This window comes from Bos indicus x Bos taurus, chromosome 14 (assembly GCF_003369695.1).
Source record: "Bos indicus x Bos taurus breed Angus x Brahman F1 hybrid chromosome 14, Bos_hybrid_MaternalHap_v2.0, whole genome shotgun sequence".
In the NCBI taxonomy this organism is placed as follows: domain Eukaryota; kingdom Metazoa; phylum Chordata; class Mammalia; order Artiodactyla; family Bovidae; genus Bos; species Bos indicus x Bos taurus.
Genome location: NC_040089.1, coordinates 32,467,065 through 32,492,940, shown reverse-complemented (window position 1 = coordinate 32,492,940; position 25,876 = coordinate 32,467,065). Strand labels below are relative to the sequence as shown.

Below are 25,876 nucleotides of genomic sequence, written 5' to 3'. Positions count from 1 at the left end.
TGGATGGCATTATCAACTGAGTGGACATGAGTCTGAGCAAACTCTGGGAGATAGTGAAGGACAGGGAGGTCTGGAGTGCTGAAGTCCATGGGGTCACAGAGTTCGGACATGACTTAGGGACTGAACAACAACAATAACATTGTTTTTAAACTATAGCAATTGAAGGAAGGGTAATCTATCTTGGAATGCAGGAGACCCAGGTTCGATCCCTGGGTCAGGAAGATCCCCTGGAGAAGGAAATGGCAACCCACTCCAGTACTCTTGTCTGGAGAATCCCATGGAGGGAGGAGCCTGGTAGGCTACAGTCCATGAGGTCACAAAGAGTCGGACACGACTAAGCGATTTCACTTCATTTCAATCTATCTTTTAGAATTATAACATGCAGGAGGTACAAAGCAGAATTTTCACTAGGTAGTGAATTTAGATTTCACATGACTGTCAGTTCTTCAGTTAGCAAAATTGATTTTATTCCTCTATTCTATTTTATTTAAAATAAAATTAAAAAAAATTCCAAAGCAAAACCAAAGCAGTCTTGAAAACTCAAAAGAAGAAAAAATGTAGTATTCTGTGGTACCACTTAGAGAAATCTTGTGACCACAGCATGAATCTTTTTTAAAAAAATCATAGACAAAAAGAAACTATACAGTATTCTGGATTTCTGATCTTTCTGGCTTTTGTGACTCCAAAGATTAAAAAGATTCAGGACCTTCCCTGGGAAATCAGTTCACCGCAAGAATCTTCTTATTCATGTCAATCTTAATTTTTTCTACTGCGGTTAACACTCATTGTTCACTTGCCAAAACAATTTTTTTTAATTTATAAAAGGGATACATTTTTACTGACAAAATTAACATAATGCAAAAAAACTCAAAGAATAAAAAATCAACAATTTAATCACCCAATGGTATTGAAAACATTATATATATATAAGTATATACATACATGTATGACATAATTGAGTATATACATTTTTTTGTAATCTGTATACTATCGAACTTTTTCTATCTCATAAAATATTTTAACCTTATGTTAATGGATTTACAATAATTTATTTAAGGCAAATTAATTTATCTTTATTTAAGCCACTCGTGTCTTCTCTATTATAAATAATGTTGCAATTCTACTTGATAAATATTTATACCAGACACGATTTTTCCTTAACAGACGGTCGCACAAGGAAATATACTAAGTATTCAGAATAAACTTTTGAATTCGTGAAAAAGAATGATGGTTATTATTACATTTCTTTTAAACAACTGATAAAATAATCTAAGTACATGAAGTTTAAAAAAAAAGCAATTACCTTGTGAAAAAAGAACAGGATGAATTTTAAACCCTCCTCCATTTTTCAACCGTTGAGGCAGTTGTTCAAAATGGTAACTATCAATGTAGAAGTAAATTTTCAGAGCTTGCCGGCTTCCTTCTGCTTGATAAGTAAGAGGAACATCTAAAATGACATTTAATGTTATATTACTTCCTATTATCAGGGTATGTTATATAGCATGTTTGTTAAAAACTAGTATTCATCAATTACTTTACATTAAAAGTACCCATTTATATTAAGTTCAGGTTTGGAATACTTAACAGCACTATTTGGTGAAAGAGTATTAAATCAGGTTCTCATTAGCTAATGCAACAGATTTATTATTGTACTGTATATAAAATTCTGAAACAGAAAACTTCGCTACACTTTGACACACCAGATGTCTCAGTTAACTAAATGAGAAGTTTAGATACACGTGGTTTGGAATCAAAATCTCCCAAGGCAGCTGCCTCATTCATATTTTAGTCACGATGACTCCTTGGGGTACACTTGTGAAGTAGTGTGCAAGAAACTGAGTGCATAGCAACCATTATCAAAATTAGCACGGGTTTTGCAAACTCCACTCTCTGAGCACCAGATCAAAAATGCATTACCTCTGTCCCTGCCTGACAGTCATTAGACATTATCTGTTTAAACTCTTTTAGCTGCTTTCAAAGATCCTAAATTTAATTACTCACAACAAAACTCCAACCAACTTGAAAAGCTGGAATGCTGCAGTACTATTTCACAGTGTTATCATAAATCCTTCTTACTACGATACTTGTCCGTGACAAATAACTTCCACTTCATTAAAAAAGAATGCAAACTCTTCCTAAAAGGCTACAATAGTCACATTAACCAGTTTAAAATTAAGGCCAAAATAGAGTAAGTATTTAATATATGTTCTTGACTCAATATTATTTTTACCTTGCTTCTTGAAATAAAACTGTATAAAAGTAGAGCTCAAGATTAAATACCATAAGTGATCACAGATTCCAGGTTTCTTACTAAACGTATCTAATTCTGCATATCAATAGAGGACTTATTGTATTAACATCTACAATTTCTTTTTATACCATATAATTATGGTTATTTTTTGTTTTTTTTTTTAAGGGAGACATGAAGAAATTGAGGTTAAGAAAGAGAATAAACAAATTTCACAGTTGAAGATTAAGAAGTTAAGTGCATTTTAATGAGTAGGAAAATTCTTTTTTTTTCTGGTACTAAAATTAAAGAAAAAAGATGCATGAATATTAAATAAAGATTAAAATATACAAAATAGTTGTATCTTCTAGTTCCCCTTTCCATACAATGTCTTTCATATATATTATAATTTTGTTAAATTCTATCCCTTAGTTCCAACATAGTCAATCTCTGTATTTCCAAATGGATAATGTTATTGGAAGGAAAATGAGAATGCAGCAGTATCATATTACTGGGTTAGCAAAGCACAAATAAAGATGCAACACCAGGAATTAGGAAACTGAAAAATGATTGAAAATGATCAAGTATACTAAATCTAAAATGTGGTTAAAACTAAGAGTGCTATGTGAAAGACTTTTCCTCAAGGTATTTGCTACATATGTAAAAGTACAGGCGATGCTAGTGGTAAAGGATCTGCCTGCCAATGCAGGAGACTTGAGACCTCGGTTCTATCCCTGGGTTGGGAAGATCCCCTGGAGGAGGACATGGCCACCCACTCCAGCATTCTTGCCTGGAGAATTTCATGAACAGAGGAGCCTGGCAGACTACAGTCCATGGGATCGCTAAGAGTTGGATATAACAGCAATTAACACCTTCATTTTCACTAGTTACATCATATAACATGGGAAATATTTTGTACTTTCTCTATACCAAAGTGGGTCAGAGTGCCCATTTATTCCTTTGTATCTCTCACTAGTAGCTAAGGTCCATGCCAACAGGGATTTTATTTTACTTAATCAATATTATATCCCTAGAACTTGGTTCAGTACCAAGCATGTTATATACACCTTATAATTATTTGTTCAAAGAAAATGAAATATCTTTAGTCCAGATATTTCAGTTCTACTTGCTTGGCTTGCATTTTTCTTCAGAATCTTATTGTTCTTTAATGCAAAAATAAGACTGTGAATAATGCTAAATGGAGCTTTTTTAAAAGGACACAGATTAATAAAGCAGAGACAGTGGCCTCAAATATTTACTGAATACTATCGTAAGCCTTACATAGTGCTGGAGACTTTCAAATACATAATTTTCTTTAAGCCTCACAATCCCATGAGTCAGGGAAAGCTAATATTCTCATGCTTGCAGATGAGAATGGAGCCTGGATATGAACTCTGATTTCTTGATGTCAAGGCCCAGTGTTCTCTATATGCTTCATGTTTCCAACCCTCTGGACTCAGTCCTTCCCTTATAGACACTCAGCCAACTAGTCTTCATCACAGTGATGCAAATTAGTCAATCTGACCCCTCTGCTTCTAGGCTTACAGAAAGATTAAATCACATGCAGTTAATAAAAAAGTTCTAGTTTTCTTACACTATTTCAATATGATGTGATGACACTTGGGTATAAATAATTCTCTTCTTTCTTAAAACAACTCAAAATAATAACTATACTATCATAACAGTTTAAATTTGCTTAGAATACCTAGTATCATAGCCTTGGAACTGACTTGTCACTGGGGAACTAACTTCAAAAGTTGAGATTATGCTTCAAGGGAAATATATAAAAATGTACTGCCACACAATATAGCACAATTTTTGTGTTTATTGTGTCTACATTTATAATGTTATTTATATAATGTCAAAATATTATGTACATGGTCTCAATTACTTTTAATATTTAGTATGTATTTCAATATGCCAAAGTTAAATCTCTCATAACGGCTGTACAGTAAATATTCTATCAAGCTTAAAATACTGGTTCATCTCCAGTTTACTCAACAGACCATTCACCAGTAATGTCATATTTGAATCATGGACAACATGCTCCTTTGAGGTCATGGTTCCTCAGGCAAAATTTAAAAGAAAAAGTATCAGGTTATATTGTGAAAATAGAGTTTCTCTGCCTTGTAGTGAAATTATTCCTACATTATTCAAGTAAATGAAAATATATTCTATATCTGCCCACAGAAGACTGTACAATTTGCCCAAATAATATTATCCTTATCAAATAATCCCCTTTACCAAACACCCGCCAGAATACAGCCTAAATCCCTAACACTGTAATTCATGTTTTTGTGCTCTCTCATTTATCAGTGGAGATGAAACTTTAATAAGATTCTATTCTCTCTGCCCTCATAATTGAATACATACAGGATGAACCACTTCCCATCTCCACAGCTACCCTCAAGGTCAAGTCACCATCATCTCTCACCTGGGTCACTGCAAGGCCTTCCTAAGTGGTCTCTCTGCTTCTGCCCTTGCCTGGTAAGGTCCACTCAGCAGCAGCACAGCAGCACAGGCTGCCTTTATTTAGTATGTGCCATTCCCCTGCTCAGTGGCTCAATGAGAAAGGCAAAGCTCATTCAAAGATGTGGCCTCCTCTTTGTCCTCAGCCCCTTCTCCTTTCCCCTCTCTGACTTTGCTCCAGCCACACAGCCCTCCCTCCTATCCCCAGAATGTGTCACACACGCTCCCACCTTGGGGTCTTTGTTCTCATTGTTTCAGTGGACCTGGAACACCCTTCTCCCAAATAAAGTAGGCCCTTTACTGAATTTCTACATTCACAGATGCAGAAATACATTCACGGGTTCTGCATTCACAGATTCGACCAACTGCATGTCCAAAAAAAAATTTTCAGAAAGCTCCAAAAAGCAAATTTGAATTTGCTTCTGATCAGCAACATTTTGCAGAGAAGGCAAGGGCAACCCATGCCAGTACTCTTGCCTGGAAAATCCCATGGATGGAGGAGCCTGGTAGGCTGCAGTCCATGGGGTCGCTAAGAGTCGGCCACGACTGAGTGACTTCTCTTACACTTTTCACTTTCATGCATTGGAGAAGGAAACGGCAACCCACTCAGTATTCTTACCTGGAGAATCCCAGGGACGGGGGACCCTGTTGGGCTGCCGTCTATGGGGTTGCACAGAGTTGGACACAACTGAAGCGACTTAGCAGCAGCAGCAACATTTTGACCATTTACACTGGTATTTACATCAGAGCACTTATTAATATATTGGTATTCTAAGTGATCTAGAGATAATTTAAAGTATACAGGAGAATGTGCATAGGTTACCTGCAAACACTACACCATTTTATACAATACTTGAGCATCCGTGGATTTTGGTATCTGAGAGGTTCCTGGAACCAATTCCTGAGAGATAACTCTGTCTGTATGACTTGTTTCTGGTCTTCACCCTCCGTCTTAGAATGCTTCCCTCCCTAGCACGTTATTCACAGGCAACCTTTCACCCGCCCCTTTATTTTCCTTCTTTGTTCTTTTCTATGTCCCTTCATGCAGTCATATTATTATCTCCTAATTTATTATCAAATTAACTCTTTTATTTCCTGTAATATTTATCTCTGTCTGCTTAGTCCTCTACTCTACCCAGCACCTGGAAATGTGCTTTGCCATAGTAGGCATTTTAGAAATTTTTGATAAACGATTATCATTCCTGGATAACAAATTAAATGAATATTTATTGAGTCCCTATTTATTGTACTAGATATTGGAAATGTGAAAATAAATAAAAACCTTTCCAAGTTCTGAAGATACAGAGCTTCTACCATAATTCATAGGATCCTTATACTTACAGATAGACAAGAACCAGAAAAATAACAAACTGCTAAAAGATTTCTTGGCCCGATAGACACATTTTAAACCTATATGTGACAATGTTGAAGTGGTATATAAATGATGATAACTTGCAGAAACTAAAGAACTATTTCTCTGAATGTAGATTTCTAAAAACAATGCCCTTGTTAGGCTTAACACTGGCAAATTGCTAAATGAAAGGGATACATTTCAATCTTTCAATTGAATTTCATAACTTCTTTGCAACATTAGATACAACCAAGTTCTGTCGAAATTTTTTTCTTCATTATGCACAAGTTTGTTTTTCCTTCTACTTTTATAACCATAAAACCTTTCTGCCTGCTGCACTCTATAAACTGAATTGACATTTGTTCATTCATCTCCTTGAAAAAAAACATTGTCCTTTTTGTTCCAAGCACTCTCTTGGGTACTGGAGATACAACAATGAACAAGACAGGAAAAAGTTTTGCCATCTTGAAAACTGTACAGGATGAATAAGTGAATCAAAATAGTTAATATGATTATATTTGTACACATTAAAATTTTTGACATGGATAAAATAACCTTTGATTTGTACTTTTAAGCTAGCAAAAATGTAAAATATGTGTCTACTCCTTCAGAATTAAATTATAAATTTTATCAATTATTGTCAGATCAAACAATTATAATGCCTTTCTCAACTGATTTGATCTAAATGTTATACAATGTGAGCATAACTTAGGTCTCTGTGTATTACTGGTTCTAAATGCTCCAGTATATTGCCTGCTAACACATTCTTTACAGGATCATTTGAAGAGGAGCCGTGGAAACCCAATACAGTCATTTCTGCTATATAATTGTTACATGTTAGAGCAAAAGCTTTGGATGCCTCAGAGATTATCTACATAGCTGGAAATATTAGGGCAGTTCTTTTATTAAAAAATATTGACATGAAAAAAAAAACAGCAGAAAGGACAAATGTTCTATCAACCCATTTATAAAATTCAGAGACAGAAAGTAGAATCAAGGTTAGCAGGGACTGGAGAAAGGGAGGAAGATAATTACTATTTAATGCATATGGAGTTTCTGTTTGGGAGGATGAAGAAGCTCTGCAGACGGATGGTGGAAATGGTTGCACAACATTTTGAATAAACTGAATTGTACATCGAAACTGATTAAATGGTAAATTTAATGGTATGTATGCTGCTGCTACTGCTAAGTCGCTTCAGTCGAGTCCAACTCTGTGCGACCCCATAGACGGAAGCCCACCAGGCTCCCCCATCCCTGGGATTCTCCAGGCAAGAGCACTGGAGTGGGTTGCCATTTCCTTCTCCAATGCAGGAAAGTGAAAAGTGAAAGTGAAGTCCCTCAGTAAGTGTCTGACTCTTCGCGACCCCACAGACTGCAGCCTACCAGGCTCCTCTGTCCATGGGATTTTCCAGGCAAGAGTACTGGAGTGGGGTGCCATTGCCTTCTCCGAATGGTATGTATATTTTATCACAATAACAAAAAAGAAAGAAAAGACAATCTTGAGTAGCACAAAATTTGCTGCACACACTCCAAAAAAGTTTTAGAGGTCAAACTAAGAGATAAAAACATAAATATAAAATTAGGTGTAGATTTAATGTATATATACTTTTTATCACTTCCCCAGTTGGTTTTATTATTTACATTAAAAATAATATTTTATATATAACTTAATCTTCATATCAAATATATTCATATCCAAGTTTTGCCATATATTGTTTGATAACAAAATAAATCTTATAAAACACATATGAAATATTTAACTACCTACTTGCAACCAGTGGTTCCTCTTCTGATGGTTTAAAGTAAAAAGAAACCTTTTCCAAATCAAACAGTGCAACCAGTGTGTCTTCTAGCATGGCTTGTTCATCTGTCTAGAGAGAAGAAAAACAATACATGATATGGTTGGATTGTTTGAGACAGAGCATAACATAACATAACACAACATCCCCAGACCAAAACTAGCTTCACTTGTGTTTTATTTACATACAAACCACATTATCAACATACCTAAGAACTTATTGCCTAAAATGAAATGAACTAATCCTCAGATTTACAAGTTTCTCTTGTAGCTTCATGTTTGTCTTTTCCTCTACTGTCTACATGATTCTGAATAATTTTTCAGTCTATTTTGTAGCTAGATTCTAGTTATACTGATTTTATCTATTAGTTACAGACAAATGTGTACACATAAACACCTTATTTGCCTCCATATCTCTATAATCTTATAAGTGTAACAGCTGAAAAGTAAAAATACTGTTTTCTTAAAAAGCCACAGTACATAATGGTCATTGTATTTTACAATAAGATAACCTATGCATTATTCAATTTGCAATTTAGGAAAACTGTGATAAAATCAATTTGCATGTATGTGATGATTTTTCTTCCAAAGAGCCTGGGGACAAGAATCATTTTCACTTGCCTTTATGAGGACTTAATCTTCCCTGTTGGCTCAGAAGGTAAAGAATCTACCTGCAACCCAAGAGACCAATATTCAATCCCTGGGTCAGGAAGATCCCCTGGATAAGGGAATGGCAACCCACTCCAGTATTCTTACCTGGAGAATTCCATGGACAGAGGAACCTGGTGGGCTATAGTTCATGGGGTCACAAAGAATTGCTGGGAGGGATTGGGGGCAGGAGGAGAAGGGGACGACAGAGGATGAGATGGCTGGATGGCATCACTGACTCGATGGACGTGAGTCTGAGTGAACTCCGGGAGTTGGTGATGGACAGGGAGGCCTGGCGTGCTGTGATTCATGGGGTCGCAAAGAGTTGGACACGACTGAGCGACTGATCTGATCTGAGAGACTAACACTTCAACACTTTCAATCTAGAATGTTGTGAATATGAAATCTGATTTGTTTTAATCTTTCATTTCATTCCTATATTTTACAGTTGAGGTAGGTAAGACCCAGACTTAGTAACAAGTAATTGCATATCTCAGCATATCATCTTTTAGTACTGGGTTCTGGGCATCCTATTAGCAGATCAGTGTAGTATCAAAGTCTTGTACTAATTTCCTCATGAAAGAATAATTAACTTTATCATACACATCTTTTTTTTCAAAGGTAAATTTATTTCCTTAAGAAAATCAATGGTCCTTTTAAACAATAATTTTAACATGCTATGTCCTCATTTTTTAAATTTGCTGTAGCTTATAACCATATTTTGGGGGCAGCATAAGTAGAGGGTGGAGATGGTAAAGAATTTCTATTGTGTGGGAAAAAAAAAAACATGAAGGCAGCCCCAGACTCCAAAGAAGGACAGCATGGGTAACAAAAGGTTAAGAGCATCATCACTTTGTACCTCAGTTAGGTACTTAATATAATGGATGGTACACACTCAATGCTGGATAAAGGTTTATGAGATTCTTACTTTTTAAAGTCCGTTGGAGGGTAGCAAAATGCTATAAATCTGAAATTGTAGGGACAGGACTAAAGAATGAGCATTTTTCCAGTTAACAGGAATATATACACACACAGGAAGAAATGTCTCAAACAGGCATTGTAATACGTAGATGTGGTTAAAGTCATACCCAAGGACCTAGGACTGCGAGCAGCACCCAGAGACACATAGACTGCCAGTGACTGCAGCTCCCCGGGAGCGCTTCACAGTCCTAGGAGACTTTTATGCTCTTGTTACAGAGATAGAAAGATTATGGGTTTCCTAGACTTTTTTAAACAACCTTTGGATTTTTTAAATCAATTTTAAAAAATTAACTTGAGGATTGTTGTTGTTGTTTAGTTGCTAAGTCAGGTCTGACTCTTTTGTGGCCTCATGGACTGTAGCCTGCCTGGCTCTTCTGTCCATGAGATTTCCCAGGCAAGAATATTGGAGTGGGTTGCCATTTTCTCCTCCAGGAGATTTTCCTGACTCAAGGATCGAACTTGCGTCTCCTGCACAGGTAGGCGGATTCATCATCACTGCACCATCAGGGAAGCCCAACTTGAGGGTTATCAGACACCAGTACAACTCACATGTCATAAATTTCACCCATTTTAAGTGTACAGCTCAAGGGCTTTTAGTATATATACAGAGCTGTGTAACTGTCACCATCATCTGATTTTAGAATATTTTTCCCACAAGAATTGAACCTCCGTATACCTTCCCCCAATCCTTAGCTCCAGGAAATGACTAGCCTACTCTCAGTCTCTAAAATTTGCCTTTTGTATTATTTCACAATAATGTAATCAAATAATACTGGTTTATTTCTCTTACAATATTTTCAAGGTTTATCCATGTGGTAGCATGTATCAGTAGCTCACTCCTTTTTATTGCTTAATAATAGTCTATTGTGTGGATATACCCCAACTGATCATTCAGTTTTTGGACAATTGGATTGTTTTCACATTTTAGCTATTATGAATAATTTTTCTAGGAACATTTGTGTACATGTTTTTGTTAGAATATGTTTTCATTTCTCTTGGATATTACTTATGAGTAGAATTTCTGGGTCATATGGAAATCCCATGCTTAACATTTGGAGGAACTGCCAAAATGTTTTCCAAAATGACTGCTCTCTTTTACATTCCCTTCAACAGTGTATGAGGGTTTTAATTTCTCTACATCCCCGCCAACGCCTGTGCCTATCTTTGTCTTTTGGATTACATTCATCCACATCTCTGTGACACAGTATCTTATGCAGTTTTGATCTGCATGTCCCCAGTGGCTAAAGATGTTGATCATCTTTTCATGCGCCATTTATACTGTGTTTGGAAAAATGTCCATTCAAATCCTCTCTGCCTGCTTGTTAATTGAGTTGCCTTCTTATTCTTTAGTTTTAAAGGATTCTTTATATAATCTGGATATAAGCCAGTTACTAGATGCATGGATTACAAGTTTTTTTTTCCCATTCCTTTGTAGGTTTACTTTCAAATAAAAGTACCAGCACATAACAGGCCAATGGCAGGTATTAAGTAAGAAGAGAATATAAATGAAGCCTCATTAGCTACTTAATTCATTCAACAAACACTTAACGCCTACCATGTATTAAGAAGTGGGCAACTGATCTTATGTAATTTTTATTTGATAGGCAAGGAGAAATTAATATTTATTTTGTCTTAAAACACTTTTCACAAGAGGTGAAAATATGCTATAGGAATGAAATAATGATTAAATGATAATAATGAAAAATTACTTCTTCTCCCTTAGAAGAAATAGAGTAGCCCTCATAGCCAACAAAAGAATCTAAAATGCAGTATTTGGGTGCAATCTCAAAAAAGACAAAATGATCTCTGTTCATTTCCAAGGCAAATCATTCAATATCACAGTAATCCAAGTCTATGCCTCAAGCAGTAATGCTGAAGAAGCTGAAGCTGAATGGTTCTATGAAGACCTACAAGACCTTCTAGAACTAACACTAAAAGAAGATGTCCTTTTCATCATAGGGGAGTGGAATGAAAAAGCAGGAAGTCAAGAGATACCTGGAGTTACAGATAAGTTTGGCCTTGAGTAAAAAATGATGCAGGGCAAAGGCTAACAAAGTTTTGCCAAGAGAACGCACTGGTCATAGCAAACACTCTCTTCCAACAACACAAGAGGCAACTCTACACATGGACATCACCAGAAGATCAATACTGAAATCAGATTATATTCTTTGCAGTCAAAAATGGAGAAGATCTGCTGCTGCTGCTGCTGCTAAGTCACTTCAGTTGTGTCCGACTCTGTGCAACCCCATAGATGGCAGCTCACCAGGCTCCCCTGTCCCTAGGATTCTCCAGGCAAGAACACTGGAGTGGGTTACCATTTTCTTCTCCAATGCATGACAGTGAAAAGTGAAAGTGAAGCTGCTCAGTCGTGTCCTACCCTCAGTGACCCCATGGACTGCAGCCTACCAGGCTCCTCCATCCATGGGATTTTCCAGGCAAGAGTACTGGAGTGGGGTGCCATTGCTCTATATGTCAGCAAAATATAGGAGCTAACTGTGGCTCAGATCATGAACTCCTTACTGCCAAATTCAGACTTAAATTGAAGAAAGTAGGGAAAACAACTAGGCCACTCAGGTATGACCTAAATCAAATTGGTTATGATTTTACATTGGAGGTGACGAATAACTTCAAGTTAGTGTCTGAAGCACTATGGACAGAGGTTCATGACATCGTATAGGAGGCGGTGATCAAGACCATCCCCAAGAAAAAGAAATGCAACAAGGCAAAATGATTGTCTGAGGAGGACTTACAAATAACTGAGAAAAAGAAGAGAAGCAAAAGGCAAAGGAGAAAAAGAAAGATACCCATCTGAAAGCAGAGTTCCAAATAATATCAAGGAGAGATAGGAAAGTCTTCCAAAGTAATCAGTGCAAAGAATTGAAGAAAACAATAGAATGGGAAAGACTAGAGATCTTTTCAAGAGGGAACTTTTCATGCAAAGATGGGCACAATAAAAGACAAAAAGGGTATGGGCCTAATAGAAGCAGAAGATATCAAGAAGAGGTGGCAAGAATACACAGAAGAACCATAGAAAAAGATATTAATCACCCAAATAACCATGATGGTCTGATCACTCAACTAGAGCCAGACATCCTGGGGTGCAAAGTCAAGTGGACCTTCAGAAGCATCACTACAAACAAAGCTAGTGGAGGTGATGGAATTCTAGCTGAGCTATCTGAAGTCCTAAAAGATGATGTTGTTAAAGTGTCACAGTCAATATGTCAGCAAATTTGGAAAACTCAGCAGTGGCCACAGGACTGGAAAAGGTCAGGTTTCATTCCAATCCCAAAGAAAGACAATGCCAAAGAATGCTCAAAGTATCACACAATTGCACTCATCTCACATGCTAGCAAAGTAATGCTCAAAATTCTCCAAGCCAGGCTTCAATAGTATATGAACCAAGAACTTCCAGATGTTCAAGCTGGATTTAGAAAAGGCAGAGGAATCAGATTGCCAACATCCACTGGATCATAGAAAAAGCAAGAGAATTCCAGAAAAACATCTACTTCCACTTCATTGACTACGTTAAAGCCTTTGTGTGGATCACAACAAACTGGAAAACTGAAAGAAATGGGAATACCAGACCACCTTACCTGCCTCCTGAGAAACTGTATGCAGGTCAAGAAGCAACAGTTAGAAATGGACATGGAACAATGGACTGGTTTAAAATTGGGAAAGGAGTACATCAAGGCTGTATATTGTCACCCTGATTATTTAATTTATATGCAGAGTACATCATGCGAAATGCCAGGATGGATGAAGCACAAGCTGGAATCAAGATTGCAGGGAGAAATATCAATAACCTCAGATATGCAGAAGACACCATGCTTATTGCAGAAAGTGAAGAGGAACTGAAGAGCCTCTTGATGAAAGTGAAAGAGGAGAGTGAAAAAGTTGGCTCAAAGCTCAACATTCAGAAAACTAAGATCATGGCTTCTGGTCCCATCACTTCATGGCAAATAGATAGGGAAACAGTGGAAACAGAGACAGACTTTATATTTCCTTGTGCTCCAGAATCACTGCAAATGGTGACTGCAGCCATGAAATTAGAAGACGCTCTTGGAAGAAAAACTATGACAACCGAGACAGCATATTAAAATGCAGAGACATTACTTTGCCAACAAAGCTCCGTCTAGTCAAAGCTATGGTTTTTCCAGTAGTCATGTATGGATGTGAGAGTTGGACTACAAAGAAAGCTGAGCACTGAAGAATTGATGTTTTTGAACTGTGGTGTTGGAGAATACTCTTGAGAGTCCATTACACTGCAAGGAGATCCAACCAGTCCATCCTAAAGGAAATCAGTCCTGAATATTCATTGGAAGGACTGATGCTGAAGTTGAAGCTCCAATACTTTGGCCACCTGATGTGAAGAGCTGACTCATTAGAAAAGACCCTGATGCTGGGGAAGATTGAAGACAGGAAGAGAAGGGGATGAAAGAGGATGAGATGGTTGGATGGCATCACCGACTCAATGAACATGAGTTTGAGGAAGCTCCAGGAGTTGGTGAAAGTCAGGAAAGCCTTTCATGCTGCAGTCCATGGGGTCTCAAAGAGTTGGACACAACTAAGCAACTGAACAATAACATTTTAAAATTTTTCTTTAATTAAATCTTTTCTATTTGGTTATATTAGCAACCTAATAAGAAGTTAATCACACATATGGAGTGTATAAAGTCTTTATAAAAGAATGTAACTCTGTTTCATTGAATTTTATTCAATGAATGTCCTTATCTTATCATTCCAGAACTTTTTATGACCTAGTATAGCTATTACCCTATCCTCAATACCACTGAAGAAAAACATTATTTTGATGTGCAAACTCATATCTATTCATTTAAAAACTCAATCATGTTACTTGGAAGCTATATTTACTATGTGTACTTTAAAAGACAAATAGAACCTCATGTTTAAATCACAATTATATATAACATGCGCCTTTGGTTTAAATAACATGAACATATTTGCCTTGACACATCATGACAACTATCAGAGCCACAGGAAGTATGTGTGAAAAAGCTCTAAGTTCACCGCAGTCTCCTCAAATATTTTTGAGATGCTTTCTTCATCTCTGCTGTGGACCACTGATGCATAAACACACAATATTTTACAGTAATTAAGGCAATGTTCTTAGATTTAACAGGACAAACACACACACAAAGGAAGGAAATAAAACCATTTGACACATGCAAATTTTAACCAGATTGTCAGACAGTATGGCATGCAAGTCATTAGAGCTCTTCTAAGAGCATCTTCCAGAACATTGACCTCAGGGGGAGCTCGGGGTATCATGGCAGACTCTTTCTTCTGTACTGGAAAGAAGCAACCAATACAGACAAACCCTCTTTCCTCTGCTGACCTTTCTCAGCCGGTGCTTAGGGATACAGGAATTAGTAACAGATGGAGGCTTTCTCAGCTTTTAGTAGCCACTGAGAATAAATAAAAATTAGGAAAGAAGAAATACCTTCAACCTACTTATTAAAAGTATATTTGCCCATGGAAAAATATACCTTTTTAAAAGAGCTGGATGACTGCAGATATAATAATGAATTGCTAGTCACTCAGTCATGTCTGACTCTTTGTGACCCCATGGACTATAGCCCACTAGGCTCCTCTGTCCATGGAATTCTCTAGGCAAAATTACTGGAATGGGTTGCCATTCCCTACTTCGGAGGGTTTTCCTGACCCAGGAATGGAACTAGGGTCTCCTGCATCGCAGGCAGATTCTTTAGGGAAGGATAGTAATGAACAACCACTTTTTACTGGGACTAGGTCCCAATGTATGTTACATTTGGCCCAGCCAGGGGAGGCACTGTGATTCCTTACCAAGTTTGGTGATAGAAGGGACTGAAAGTGAAAAAGAACTCCTGCATTTGCTATTTGGTCCAGCCACCTTCTGCTGGCCTCCCATGTTTCCATCTCGTTTTCTTTGCTGTTGTCAAACATCTGGTTTAAGGCCGCCATGAGCTGCTCGGAGAAGGCACAGACGGTGGCCACCAGGCTCTGGCAGAAAACCATGTCTCTTCGGAGCTGAGTCTCGCTATCTGTGATGCAGGAGAACGTAAAGATGGTTTTGCAAAATGTCATAGTTGAATAAAACCAGTTCATTAAGCATCTGCATTCACTGTTATTTCACTCTCTCTAAACTCACACCATGGGAAAATGTGAATTCAAGCTCTATTCATGAGCACATACTTTTCAGTAAGTATCCTTTTTACAAAACATGGAACACCAAAAAATGTTAGAAACATTAAGATCTTTTTCTTACTTGATATTGTGACTTGATTTTCCAATCACTAAATTGCTTTACAAACTCCAAGGAAATAAAATAAGGTTTATTCACTTTTTTTTTTTAGTAATAGAACATAATATGCATTGTTGTGTGACACTTTCCCTAAAGGAAATTCAAAGCCCAATTTTTCAGTTTGTGCTGGCAAAATATTATTAATACTAAATTAAAAAAAAATTATCTACTAGGCCTATTCAAATACTAATATAAAATATACATGGGGAAAGAGTACTGATGTCTGACTACTTGAAACAATAAACAAATCTGAATCTCCTGAAGTCACCTATTCAATTTCACAAGCTATCAATAGGTCCAGTTCAGAAATCCCTATATTTTTGGACATAATTAGATATTTACAGTTTTAATATAAATCGACTTTTACTAGCATACTTATTCTGCAATTAACTGGATTTTCGCCTGACCTCCTTTGAAGGTATGTTGACCCTGTGAACTGCCAGTTCTGAACCTCAGGTTTCTCAAATGGAAAGCAGCCGTGCCCCGAGAACTCAATCCCAAAGGGTTCACTCCTCTGAGACACAGGGTGTATGCAAACTACATAGCAACATAAACACCAAGCCACACCCTCTGTACACTGAAAAAGTACTTGTACTAGAAAAACAACACAGGTGAAAAATCAACATATTCCCAAATGTACTCTGAACATGTTGAGGGCTTGCAAACTTCTGAAATGAAGAAGCACTCTCAATAATTACTGTATAACATAAACATGCTGCCTTTATTCAGCAGTGAGTTCTTCTTGCTTTATTGATGAAAAAGCATATTTTTTTAAGTGTTTAACCAAAGACATGAAACACCTGCTTTTAATAACTACCAACGCATAGGGGAGGGATTGGGGGCAGGAGGAGAAGGGGGCGACAGAGGGTGAGATGGCTGGATGGCATCACCGACTCGATGGACGTGAGTTTGAGTGAACTCCGGGAGCTGGTGATGGACAGGGAGGCCTGGTGTTGCGATTCATGGGGTCGCAAAGAGTCCGACACGACTGAGCGACTGAACTGAACTGAACTGAAAGCATAGGTGCACATAATTGCTGCTTGTTACTCAGTTTCACTGTTAGTAAAGACTACTCTTGAAAATTTTATTAGAAACAAGATTAAATATGAAAAATAGTTAATTATATAATAAAAATATTTATTGATTAGGTTGAACTCTATGAACTTGCTGCTTTGGTAGGTCAACATAATTGAATATGGCAATTCCATATGGTTCAATCTGTTGACAACAACATATGTTAGACATTTCCCTTAAGTATTAAATATCATGTGCCCCATTCTAATAGATGGAAAAGAGTGTTTTACATGTCATTATAAAATGGGAAAACTGGGAAACAGTTTTGCCCAGTTTCAACTAAGAAAAAAGCAAAACACCTGTTCTGTTGTACATAATTTCTAACAGTGTGTAGATATTCAACAAATACTTACTGAATGAAAATAATGAATCAGCAGAGTGACTAACAACTGAATTAAGTGAATTGAAAATGTATGCATTCATTCTCTGGCTTCTTGAAATGACAATTTAGTCTGACTTAACAGAGAAGGCTGGAGAAGGCAATGGCACCCCACTCCAGTACTCTTGCCTGAAAAATCCCATGGATGGAGGAGCCTGGTGGGCTACAGTCCATGGGGTCACTAAGAGTCGGACACGATTGAGCGACTTCACTTTCACTTTTCACTTTCATGCATTGGAGAAGGAAATGGGAACCCACTCCATTGTTCTTGCCTTGAGAATCCCAGGGACAGGGGAGCCTGGTGGGCTGTCGTCTATAGGGTCGCAGAGAGTCAGACACAACTGAAGTGATGCAGCAGCAGCAGCAGCAGCAACAGAGAAGGCAATGGCACCCCACTCCTGTACTCTTGCCTGGAAAATCCCATGGATGGAGGAGCCTGGTAGGCTGCAGTCCATGAGGTTGCTAGGAGTCAAAAATGACTGAGCAGCTTCACTTTCACTTTTCACTTTTATGCATTGGAGAAGGAAATGGCAACCCACTCCAGTGTTCTTGCCTGGAGAATCTCAGGGACGGGGGAGCCTGGTGGGCTGCCGTCTATGGGGTTGCACAGAGTCGGACATGACTGAAGCAACTTAGCAGCAGCAGCAGTCTGACTTAAAAGGGTTATTCTTGGTTCATGGGCCCTCTGGCTGTGGGACACCCCTCTTCCCTCTCCACTCAGCAAACGTGAAATCGTTCTTCAAGAGTCAACTTACTGAAATACTGAAATATTACCTCCCCTTGTGAAATGTCCCCTCTCCTTCAGGAAGCTGGTATACTTTTCTCTGCCCCACCTCAGGCCTGGAAGTGTCTCCCCCTGCTGGAGAGTAATGACCTAGCACTGTGAGAGTTTGCTTACATGCTTTTTTCCCAAGGGACAATCAGCATCAGTGCCAGGGGGAGTTGGCATATCGTGTGATTTATGCCCAGGGACTTCAAAGGCAGATAATCTGCCTTCAACTACCCACTCCACCATTTTTAAAGTGTATGATTCTAGGTATTAGATTCCTATTTTTAAAATAGGAGCTACTCCTACTTCTTGGATCTGTGATAAAGATAAATGGAATATGTTTGTTCTCTATGTATTTCTGCTTTGAAAATAGATTCATCTGTACCATTTTTCAGGTGTAGAGAGCAAACATATGAACACCAAGGCAGGAAGGGGCTGGAGATTGGGCTTGACATATATACACTACTATGCATAAAATAGATAACTAACGAGAACCCACTGTAGAGCACAGGGAACTCTACTCAGTGCTCTGTGATGGCCTAAATAGGAAGGAAATCTAAAAAGGAAGGAATATATGTATACGTGTAAGTGAGTCACTTTGCTGCACAGCAGAAACTAACACACACTGTAAAGCAACGATGTTGCTGCTGTTCAGTTGCCCAGTTGTGTCTGACTCCTTGCGACCCCATGGACTGCAGCACTACAGTCCTCCCTGTCCATCACCATCTCCTGGAGTTTGCCCAAGTTCATGTCCATTGCATAGGTGATGCCTTCCAGCCATCTCATCCTCTGACGCCCTCTTTTCCTTCTGCCCTCCATCTTTCCCAGCATCAGAGAAAGCAACCATACTCCAATAGAAATTAAAATAAATTAAAAAAGAAAATGGAGCTGAGTGGAGGCTCTATGTTCTTAAAGTAATAGATTTCAAAAAAAAGATAAATGCAATAAAAACATTTAAAGCACATAGCAAGGTGAAATCGGACGTGATATTATCGAGATTCTTTTTCTCTCCTAACATCTAATGTGGTACCTGGCACACGGGTGCTCAGTTTATTACTGACTAGAGAAGGAATGCCATGATAAAGAAAGAAACCCAATAAGAGAACTGAAAAGCATATAGGTCTTCTCCTTTTAATTATGCAGCTGCTCAAAATTCAAGTGTCCATCCTTTACCAAAGCTATTCTCATTCATCATTTTCATCAGTAAGAACTACAGCAGGAATCACAAGAGCTGCTCCCAGCTTCTAGTAAAAGAAGAAAAGCAAAGAATTCTGTCTTGTTTGCACGTGTGTGGGACAGCTTATTATTTTTTGCCAACTAAGAATTCCCATATAGTGAGAACACACTCAAAACAAACGGATTAATACCTATCCATTTGTTTCATTTCAGTATTTGAGAACCTACTTAAATTCATCTTCTACAAACATGTTTAAAAACATTAACACTTCATTTAGTCTAGGCTATTTAAAAAGCTCAAGTTTCATCTTAAGCTTGCTGATCTAAAAAGAATGAGAAGGTTTCTAGACACACAAGTAATCCCTCTGAAGTTGTAGGGAAAAGAAAGCAAAATAAAAAGAAGAGATTAGAGAAAGACGAAGACAGAAATAAAAGGCAATTAAGAATAATGTTTAGCAGATACAGTCTGCCCTTTTAAAGTGAAAAGCATAATTTTGTGGCCAACAACATGGAGTAATTTGTCTGTTTGGTAACACTCAAATGTAATAAGGAAAAAAGAGTCAGGAAATTAAGTAAACAAAAAAAAAGAGAATTATGATAGGAAAAGACAAAATTTAAATCAAAGTAAGAACACCCATCTGAACATTAATAAATAAAGCAACACATTACAAAACCACTTCTGGAACTGGCAGATCTAAGTCTCAATTTCAAAACTGCCACCTACTATTTATTAATTCACCCAATAAGGCATCTTTATGCCTAATCTTCTGGATGCCCCAAAATATGTGGTGACTGACTACATGTACTAGTTATGATTCCTCTGCTTGAATGCAGATTTCTTCACCTTTAAAACTGTGGAAACAACAATAATGTTCTCACAGAGTAGCTGTGAGAACACAGTGAAATCCATAAAAATGAGGTACATCAACTCTGCTGTTATTATTAAAGTTCAAAAAATATGACATACTTTTGTTATTATTATTACTCAGTCAAAAAGCAAGGCAAAAACCAATCATCAGAAGGAAAAAAAAAAAAAAAGGCTCTCTTGTTTAAGTTGGCTCATCCATTCATTATAATTTAAATTCTCCAAGTGTGGTAGATTGTAAAGTAGTCACAAAGTCTTCCCCTCTCTGTGTCCATGCCCTTCCAAACCAATTTCTGATTGTGATTCCTCCCATCAAAAGTACAATCTGTTTCTCCTTGAATCAGAACCATCTACATACTTACTATAAACAAAAATTAGACACAGGTTCACAATAAAACTTATTTGTACAAGGAACTTTACCAAAACCTGGCTCCTTTCTCCTGTTAAATCATATTTTGTATAAATATACATTTATATACGCTTTCAGCCATTTCAGCCATTTAGTTGTAATTGGAAATGAGCATGTTTTATTTCTTTATCATAAAATACTATAGAAGTATTTTTTTAATCTCTGCAAGGCTTTAGAGAAGGTAGGGATCATATTTCCATCTATTTTGTAAACAGGTGAAGCCACTCCCTTCATATCATAAGACACCTAAGGTAGTGGACTGTAATAATTTCAAACAGTAAAAATAATGCAAACTCTTACCTGAATATTCAAGAAGAGCCAGGAGTATCCTACACTTTACCTCTGCAGAGAAAGAAAATATACCAGTCAGTTGTTCAGTCTTTTTCTGCAACTAACATCATATTTTAGTTGTATAGTAAAAAATAAGCACAAACTCATTATATAAATATAATAAAAATCCCATTCATTTGACAAGCTATTTTTGCCTATCTACCTTCATATATTCTACCTATTGCTCAAGACCCTAAAATCGTTTCCATATCTGAATTATATGAGCCTTGAAACATCATTCAAATCTTGCTATCTTTGTAGGTCATCATTAGCTTGCATGATGTTCTGTAAATGCCTACAGCTATTATGGTCTTGACCAGTAAATGTCAAATAGCATTTTTTAAAATTTTTAAACTTTTAAAGATTATATATACAATATTTCGAGCTTCTCTGGTGACTCAATGGTAAAGAATCTGCTTGCAATGCAGGAGGCCCCAGGTTCAATCCCTGGGTTGGGAAGATCCTCTGGAGAAGGGAATGACAATCCACTCTAATATTCTTGTATGGAGAATTCCATGGACAGAAGAGCCTAGAATGCTACAGTCCATGGGGTCACAAAGAGTCGGACGTGACTGAGTGACCAACACTTCCACTTTCCATACAGTATATAAAGAATATATATAATATAGTACAGCTGAGCACTGAAGAATTGATGCTTTTGAATTGAGGTATTGGAGAAGACTCTTGAGAGTCCCTTGGCCTGCAAGGAGATCCAACCTGTCCATCCTAAAGGAAATCAGTCCTGAATACTCATTGGAAGGACTGTTGCTGAAGCTGAAGCTCCAGTATTTTGGCCACCTGATGTGAAGAACTGACTCATTGGAAAAGACCCTGATGCTGGGAAAGATTGAAGGCAGCAGGAGGAGGGGATGAGAGAGGATGAGATGGTTGGATGGCATCACCGACTTGATGCACATGAATTTGAGCAAGCTCTGGGAGTTGGTGATGGACAGGGAAGCCTGGTGTGCTGCAGTCCATGGGCTTGTAAGGAGTTGGACACGACTGAGCGACTGATCACTGATATAAATATGCATTAATAAATATTATATTATAAACTATGGCTCAGTAGTAAAGAATCTGCCTGCTAATGCAGATGACACAGGAGACATGGGTTCAATCCTTGGGTTAGGAAGATCCCCTGCAGGAGGAAATGGCAACCCACTCCAGTATTCTGAAAAATTCCATGGACAGAAGAGCCTGGTGGGCTGCAGTCCACAGGGTTGCAAAAAGTCGGACATGACTGAACAACTAAGCACATTACATACTGTGTATTACATATTAGAAACACATGTATATATTGTTCCTCGCCTATCTTTAGGTCAAAATACTGCCCTAAAGGGCTGAAAAATACTAAATATTTCCAAATATTCTTCTTCTCACCCCATCCCCACACAGGACCAACCACAGATATCCGATAAATGATGTGTGTTAACGTCACACTCATTGCTGTGTACCCAATCAGCTGTGCACTCATTTGCTTCCAATTGGTAGATAGTTTGCTTGCAGTAGGAAAATATTAAACATAAGGAGTTCCTTTATGTGCCCAAGATTATGGAAAATAAAAAAGGTTAGGTGGCATCCTATTCTAAATAAATTCACAGAATAATCAGAGCAACAAAATTAACAGATAAGAAATGCAGGAAATACCAGAGGACATTAAATTTTACAAGAGAGACACAAGGACAAATGGATTTCAGAGGCAGAAAAGTACACTGGACTGAGTCAGGAGTCCCATCTATTATACACGAACTTTACCATTTTTAGTAAAGTGTTAATCTACTTTGGGTCTCATCTTGCTCATTCCTAAGATAACATCTATGTTGACTAGTTTATAGTACTGTGCATAAAAAAACACATGGTGCTGTGCTTAGTCGCTCAGTCATGTCCAACTCTTTGAGACCCCAGGGACTGCAGCCCACCAGGCTCCTCTATCCATGGGGATTCTCCAGGCAAGAATACTGGAATGGGTTGCCATGCCCTCCTCCAGGGGATCTTTCCAACCCAGGGATGTGATGGGACCCAGGTCTCCCGCACTGCAGGCGGATTCTTTACCATCTGAGCCACAAGGGAAGTGAAACACATGGGAATATATATCAAAAGGCTTGGAAAATTATTTAAAGTGCTCTGTACTGATGAAGCACTTTTATTATTGTGACTTGAATCTGGCTAAAGTTGGTATAGAATTTTTTTTTTTTTTTTTAATTGGGGAGCGACGTGCGCGCCCCCGCGTGCCCAGCGGGCTCGAGCCGGGCCCAGTCGCGGCCCCGCGCACGCGCGCGCACTCCCTGCTCAGCCACGATTGCTCAGGAGCGCGTCCACACCCTAAAGGCAAGGCGCTTAACCAATCATTGCAGCCGCGTGGGGCATCACGGGAACTCCCGGTATAGAATTTTTTTGAGAGTCTCAAAATTTTAAACATTCAAAATTAATTGTCAGGGGAGAAGTACATATCCTAAGAGTGGGAAAAGTGCTAGCAAGGCAATAGAGTAGGGGAAAAAAAAGCCAAACATTCAACAATCTAGCAAAGGAAAGATTTTATTACAACTTTAAGAGATTGCAATTGGGATCCAATTGGAAAACCCCAGTGAAAAATGGCTTCCAAATCAGATTGATGAGTTTAGATTGATCTAAGATAAAATCACTCTAAGGCTCTGAGGCAGGGGACTGAACATGATATTTTAGGAGAATGAATCTGGTAAGGACTTATATGGACCAGAAAAGATGAATTCAATCAGATGAATTAAAAGGGGAATTAGCCAGAAAATGTCTCATTAACTGAAATATGAAGAAAAATGGAAAAACTGAAGAGAATTTTGAGTTAAAAAGAAAAAAGCAGCAGCTCTTTAGGATATTAGGACAAAGGCAGAGAAAAAAAATGAAAAAAGTACTGCTGGAAAAATGAGAGCTTTCAAAGAGTATAATTTTGGTAGGTAGGCAGCAAAGGTATGATATGTCACTATGCTATGCTAAGTCACTTCAGTCGTGTCCGACTCTGTGTGACCCCAGAGACAGCAGCCCACCAGGCTCCCCCGTCCCTGAGATTCTCCAGGCAAGAACACTGGAGTGGGTTGCCATTTCCTTCTCCAATGCATGAAAGTGAAGTCGCTCAGTCGTGTCCAACTCTTGGCAACCCCATGGACTGCAGCCTATCAGGCTCCTCCGTCCATGGGATTTTCCAGGCAAGAGTACTGGAGTGGGGTGCCATGGCCTTCTCCGATATGTCACTAACAGACATTTGAATTTAAGGTGACAGTGGACGCAATTTGGACGGGTATTCTTCCCCACACCACCAAGCAATTCTCCAACCCCAGCTGGGTGCCCTACAATTCAATTTAATTCTGACACCATCTACCTGGATATAGTGACAGATATCACGGTATAAGGTCTCACCCCTCACGGGACTGCACCCCACCCCCACTTCAGACACCATTTACAAGTCCAGGCTGTCGTCTGTGCTTCTTCTGATCAACTGGATACAGACTAGAGGTTCCAGTGATCCCCTCCTTGGGTTCAATTAATTAGCTAAAACACCTCACAGAAGTCAGAGAAACATTTTCTGACTAGATTAGCAGTCTATTATAAAAGGACATAATTCAGGAACAGCCAGACGTAAGAGATGCACAGGCAAGGCATGGATGGGTAAGAGCAGAGTTCCAGACACCAACACAAGTTCACACAACAGTCTCTCAGTCATGACTGACTCTTTGTGACCCCATGAACTGTAGCCCGCCAGGCCACTCTGTCCAGGGACCTTCCCAGGCAAGAAACTTGGACTGGGTTGCCATTTCCTTCTCTAGGGGCTATTTTGTATCCAGGAATCAAACCCAAGTCTCCTACGTCTCGTCTCCTGCAGTGGCAGGAGGATTCTTTACCACTGAGCCACCTGAAAAGCCGAAGTTCACCAACCCAGAAACTCTCCAACCCTTTCCAAAGTCACCTCATTAACAGAACAAAAGACAGCTTTGCCCTCTCAGCACGGGAAATTCCGAAGCTTTTATATCTCTCTGTGCCAGGAAAGAGGATGAAGACCAAAGATATATATATTTTTTTATTCTAAAAAAATACCACAGTGGGCTAACCACACAAATTACCTTCAATTAGCTGATACTATGATTCCATAACTTAGCTGAGGGATAGGAGACAGACATAATCTTAGTGACACCATCCTATGACTCTGTCCCCATCTAGTCCGTTATTTCCTCTGCTCTCCTCTGCCCTCAGTTTACAGGCTATGAGTGAATGGTATGCATATTAATGGCACTGGAACAGTCCTTCCTACATAAAGACCATAGACTTACATTCTGGTATCATATTTGGTATATATTTGCTAGGATATTCTTAAATCAGAGATGAAGGCATGATGGTGTTCAGAACATGCTACCCTCAAATATGGCACTTTGGAATACTGAGTTATTCATATTTTAAGTTGAAGGACTCTGAGAAACAGTGGGGAAAGGAAGGACTCCCTGACCCCCACATTTCCCCCCGAAGCAGATCATAAGATGCTCAGGAGAGCTATACCTAGAGGAAAGAGATATGTTTATCTCCAAAGAGGGAGGGATGCCAAAAGAGCAGGCCTTGCCACCAGTTTTACTACACTTAGCACATACCCTTTGGTCCTGTAACAATTTCCTAGGACTTTCTGAAAGTGAAAGTCGCTCAGTCGTGTCCGACTCTTTGCGACCCCATGGACTATACAGTCCATGGAATTCTCCAGGCCAGAATACTGGAGTGGGTAGCCTTTCCCTTCTCCAGGGGATCTTCCCAACCCAGGGATCGAACCCAGGTCTCCCGCATTGCAGGCAGATTCTGTACCAGCTGAGCCACCAGGGAAGCCTTCAAACCTAGTATGAAAAGATGCAGATTTAATCTTTTCTTCTGGTCTTCATTTCCTTATAAAGGCTCCAGTGTCCATGTGAAACTTATATTAAATGAAGTTATATGCTTTTCTCCTGTTCATTTGGTTTTTGTCAGTCTAATTTACAAGGCTCCAGGCAGAGAACCTAGGAGGGTAAATGGAAAAAGATGTTTTTTCCTCCTCTACAGGAACATCAGCTACACATGCACACCAGAACATTCTGGCAAGGTAGCACTAAGTT

The 25,876-nt window shown here is 38.5% G+C and overlaps 1 protein-coding gene across 2 annotated transcripts in view; it reads right to left on the bottom strand.

The window, feature by feature from the left end:
* The window catches only part of PREX2 (phosphatidylinositol-3,4,5-trisphosphate dependent Rac exchange factor 2), a 302,468-nt gene that overhangs the window by 79,257 nt on the left and 197,335 nt on the right, over positions 1 to 25,876 (bottom strand). For both annotated transcript variants that reach the window (XM_027561133.1, XM_027561132.1), the window contains exons 31-34: positions 20,748 to 20,789; positions 15,298 to 15,515; positions 7,816 to 7,918; positions 1,304 to 1,447 (exon numbers count right to left, since the gene is read on the bottom strand). In XM_027561133.1, the coding sequence (XP_027416934.1) occupies positions 1,304 to 1,447; positions 7,816 to 7,918; positions 15,298 to 15,515; positions 20,748 to 20,789 (507 nt within the window). The remainder of the gene's footprint in view (positions 1 to 1,303; positions 1,448 to 7,815; positions 7,919 to 15,297; positions 15,516 to 20,747; positions 20,790 to 25,876) is intronic.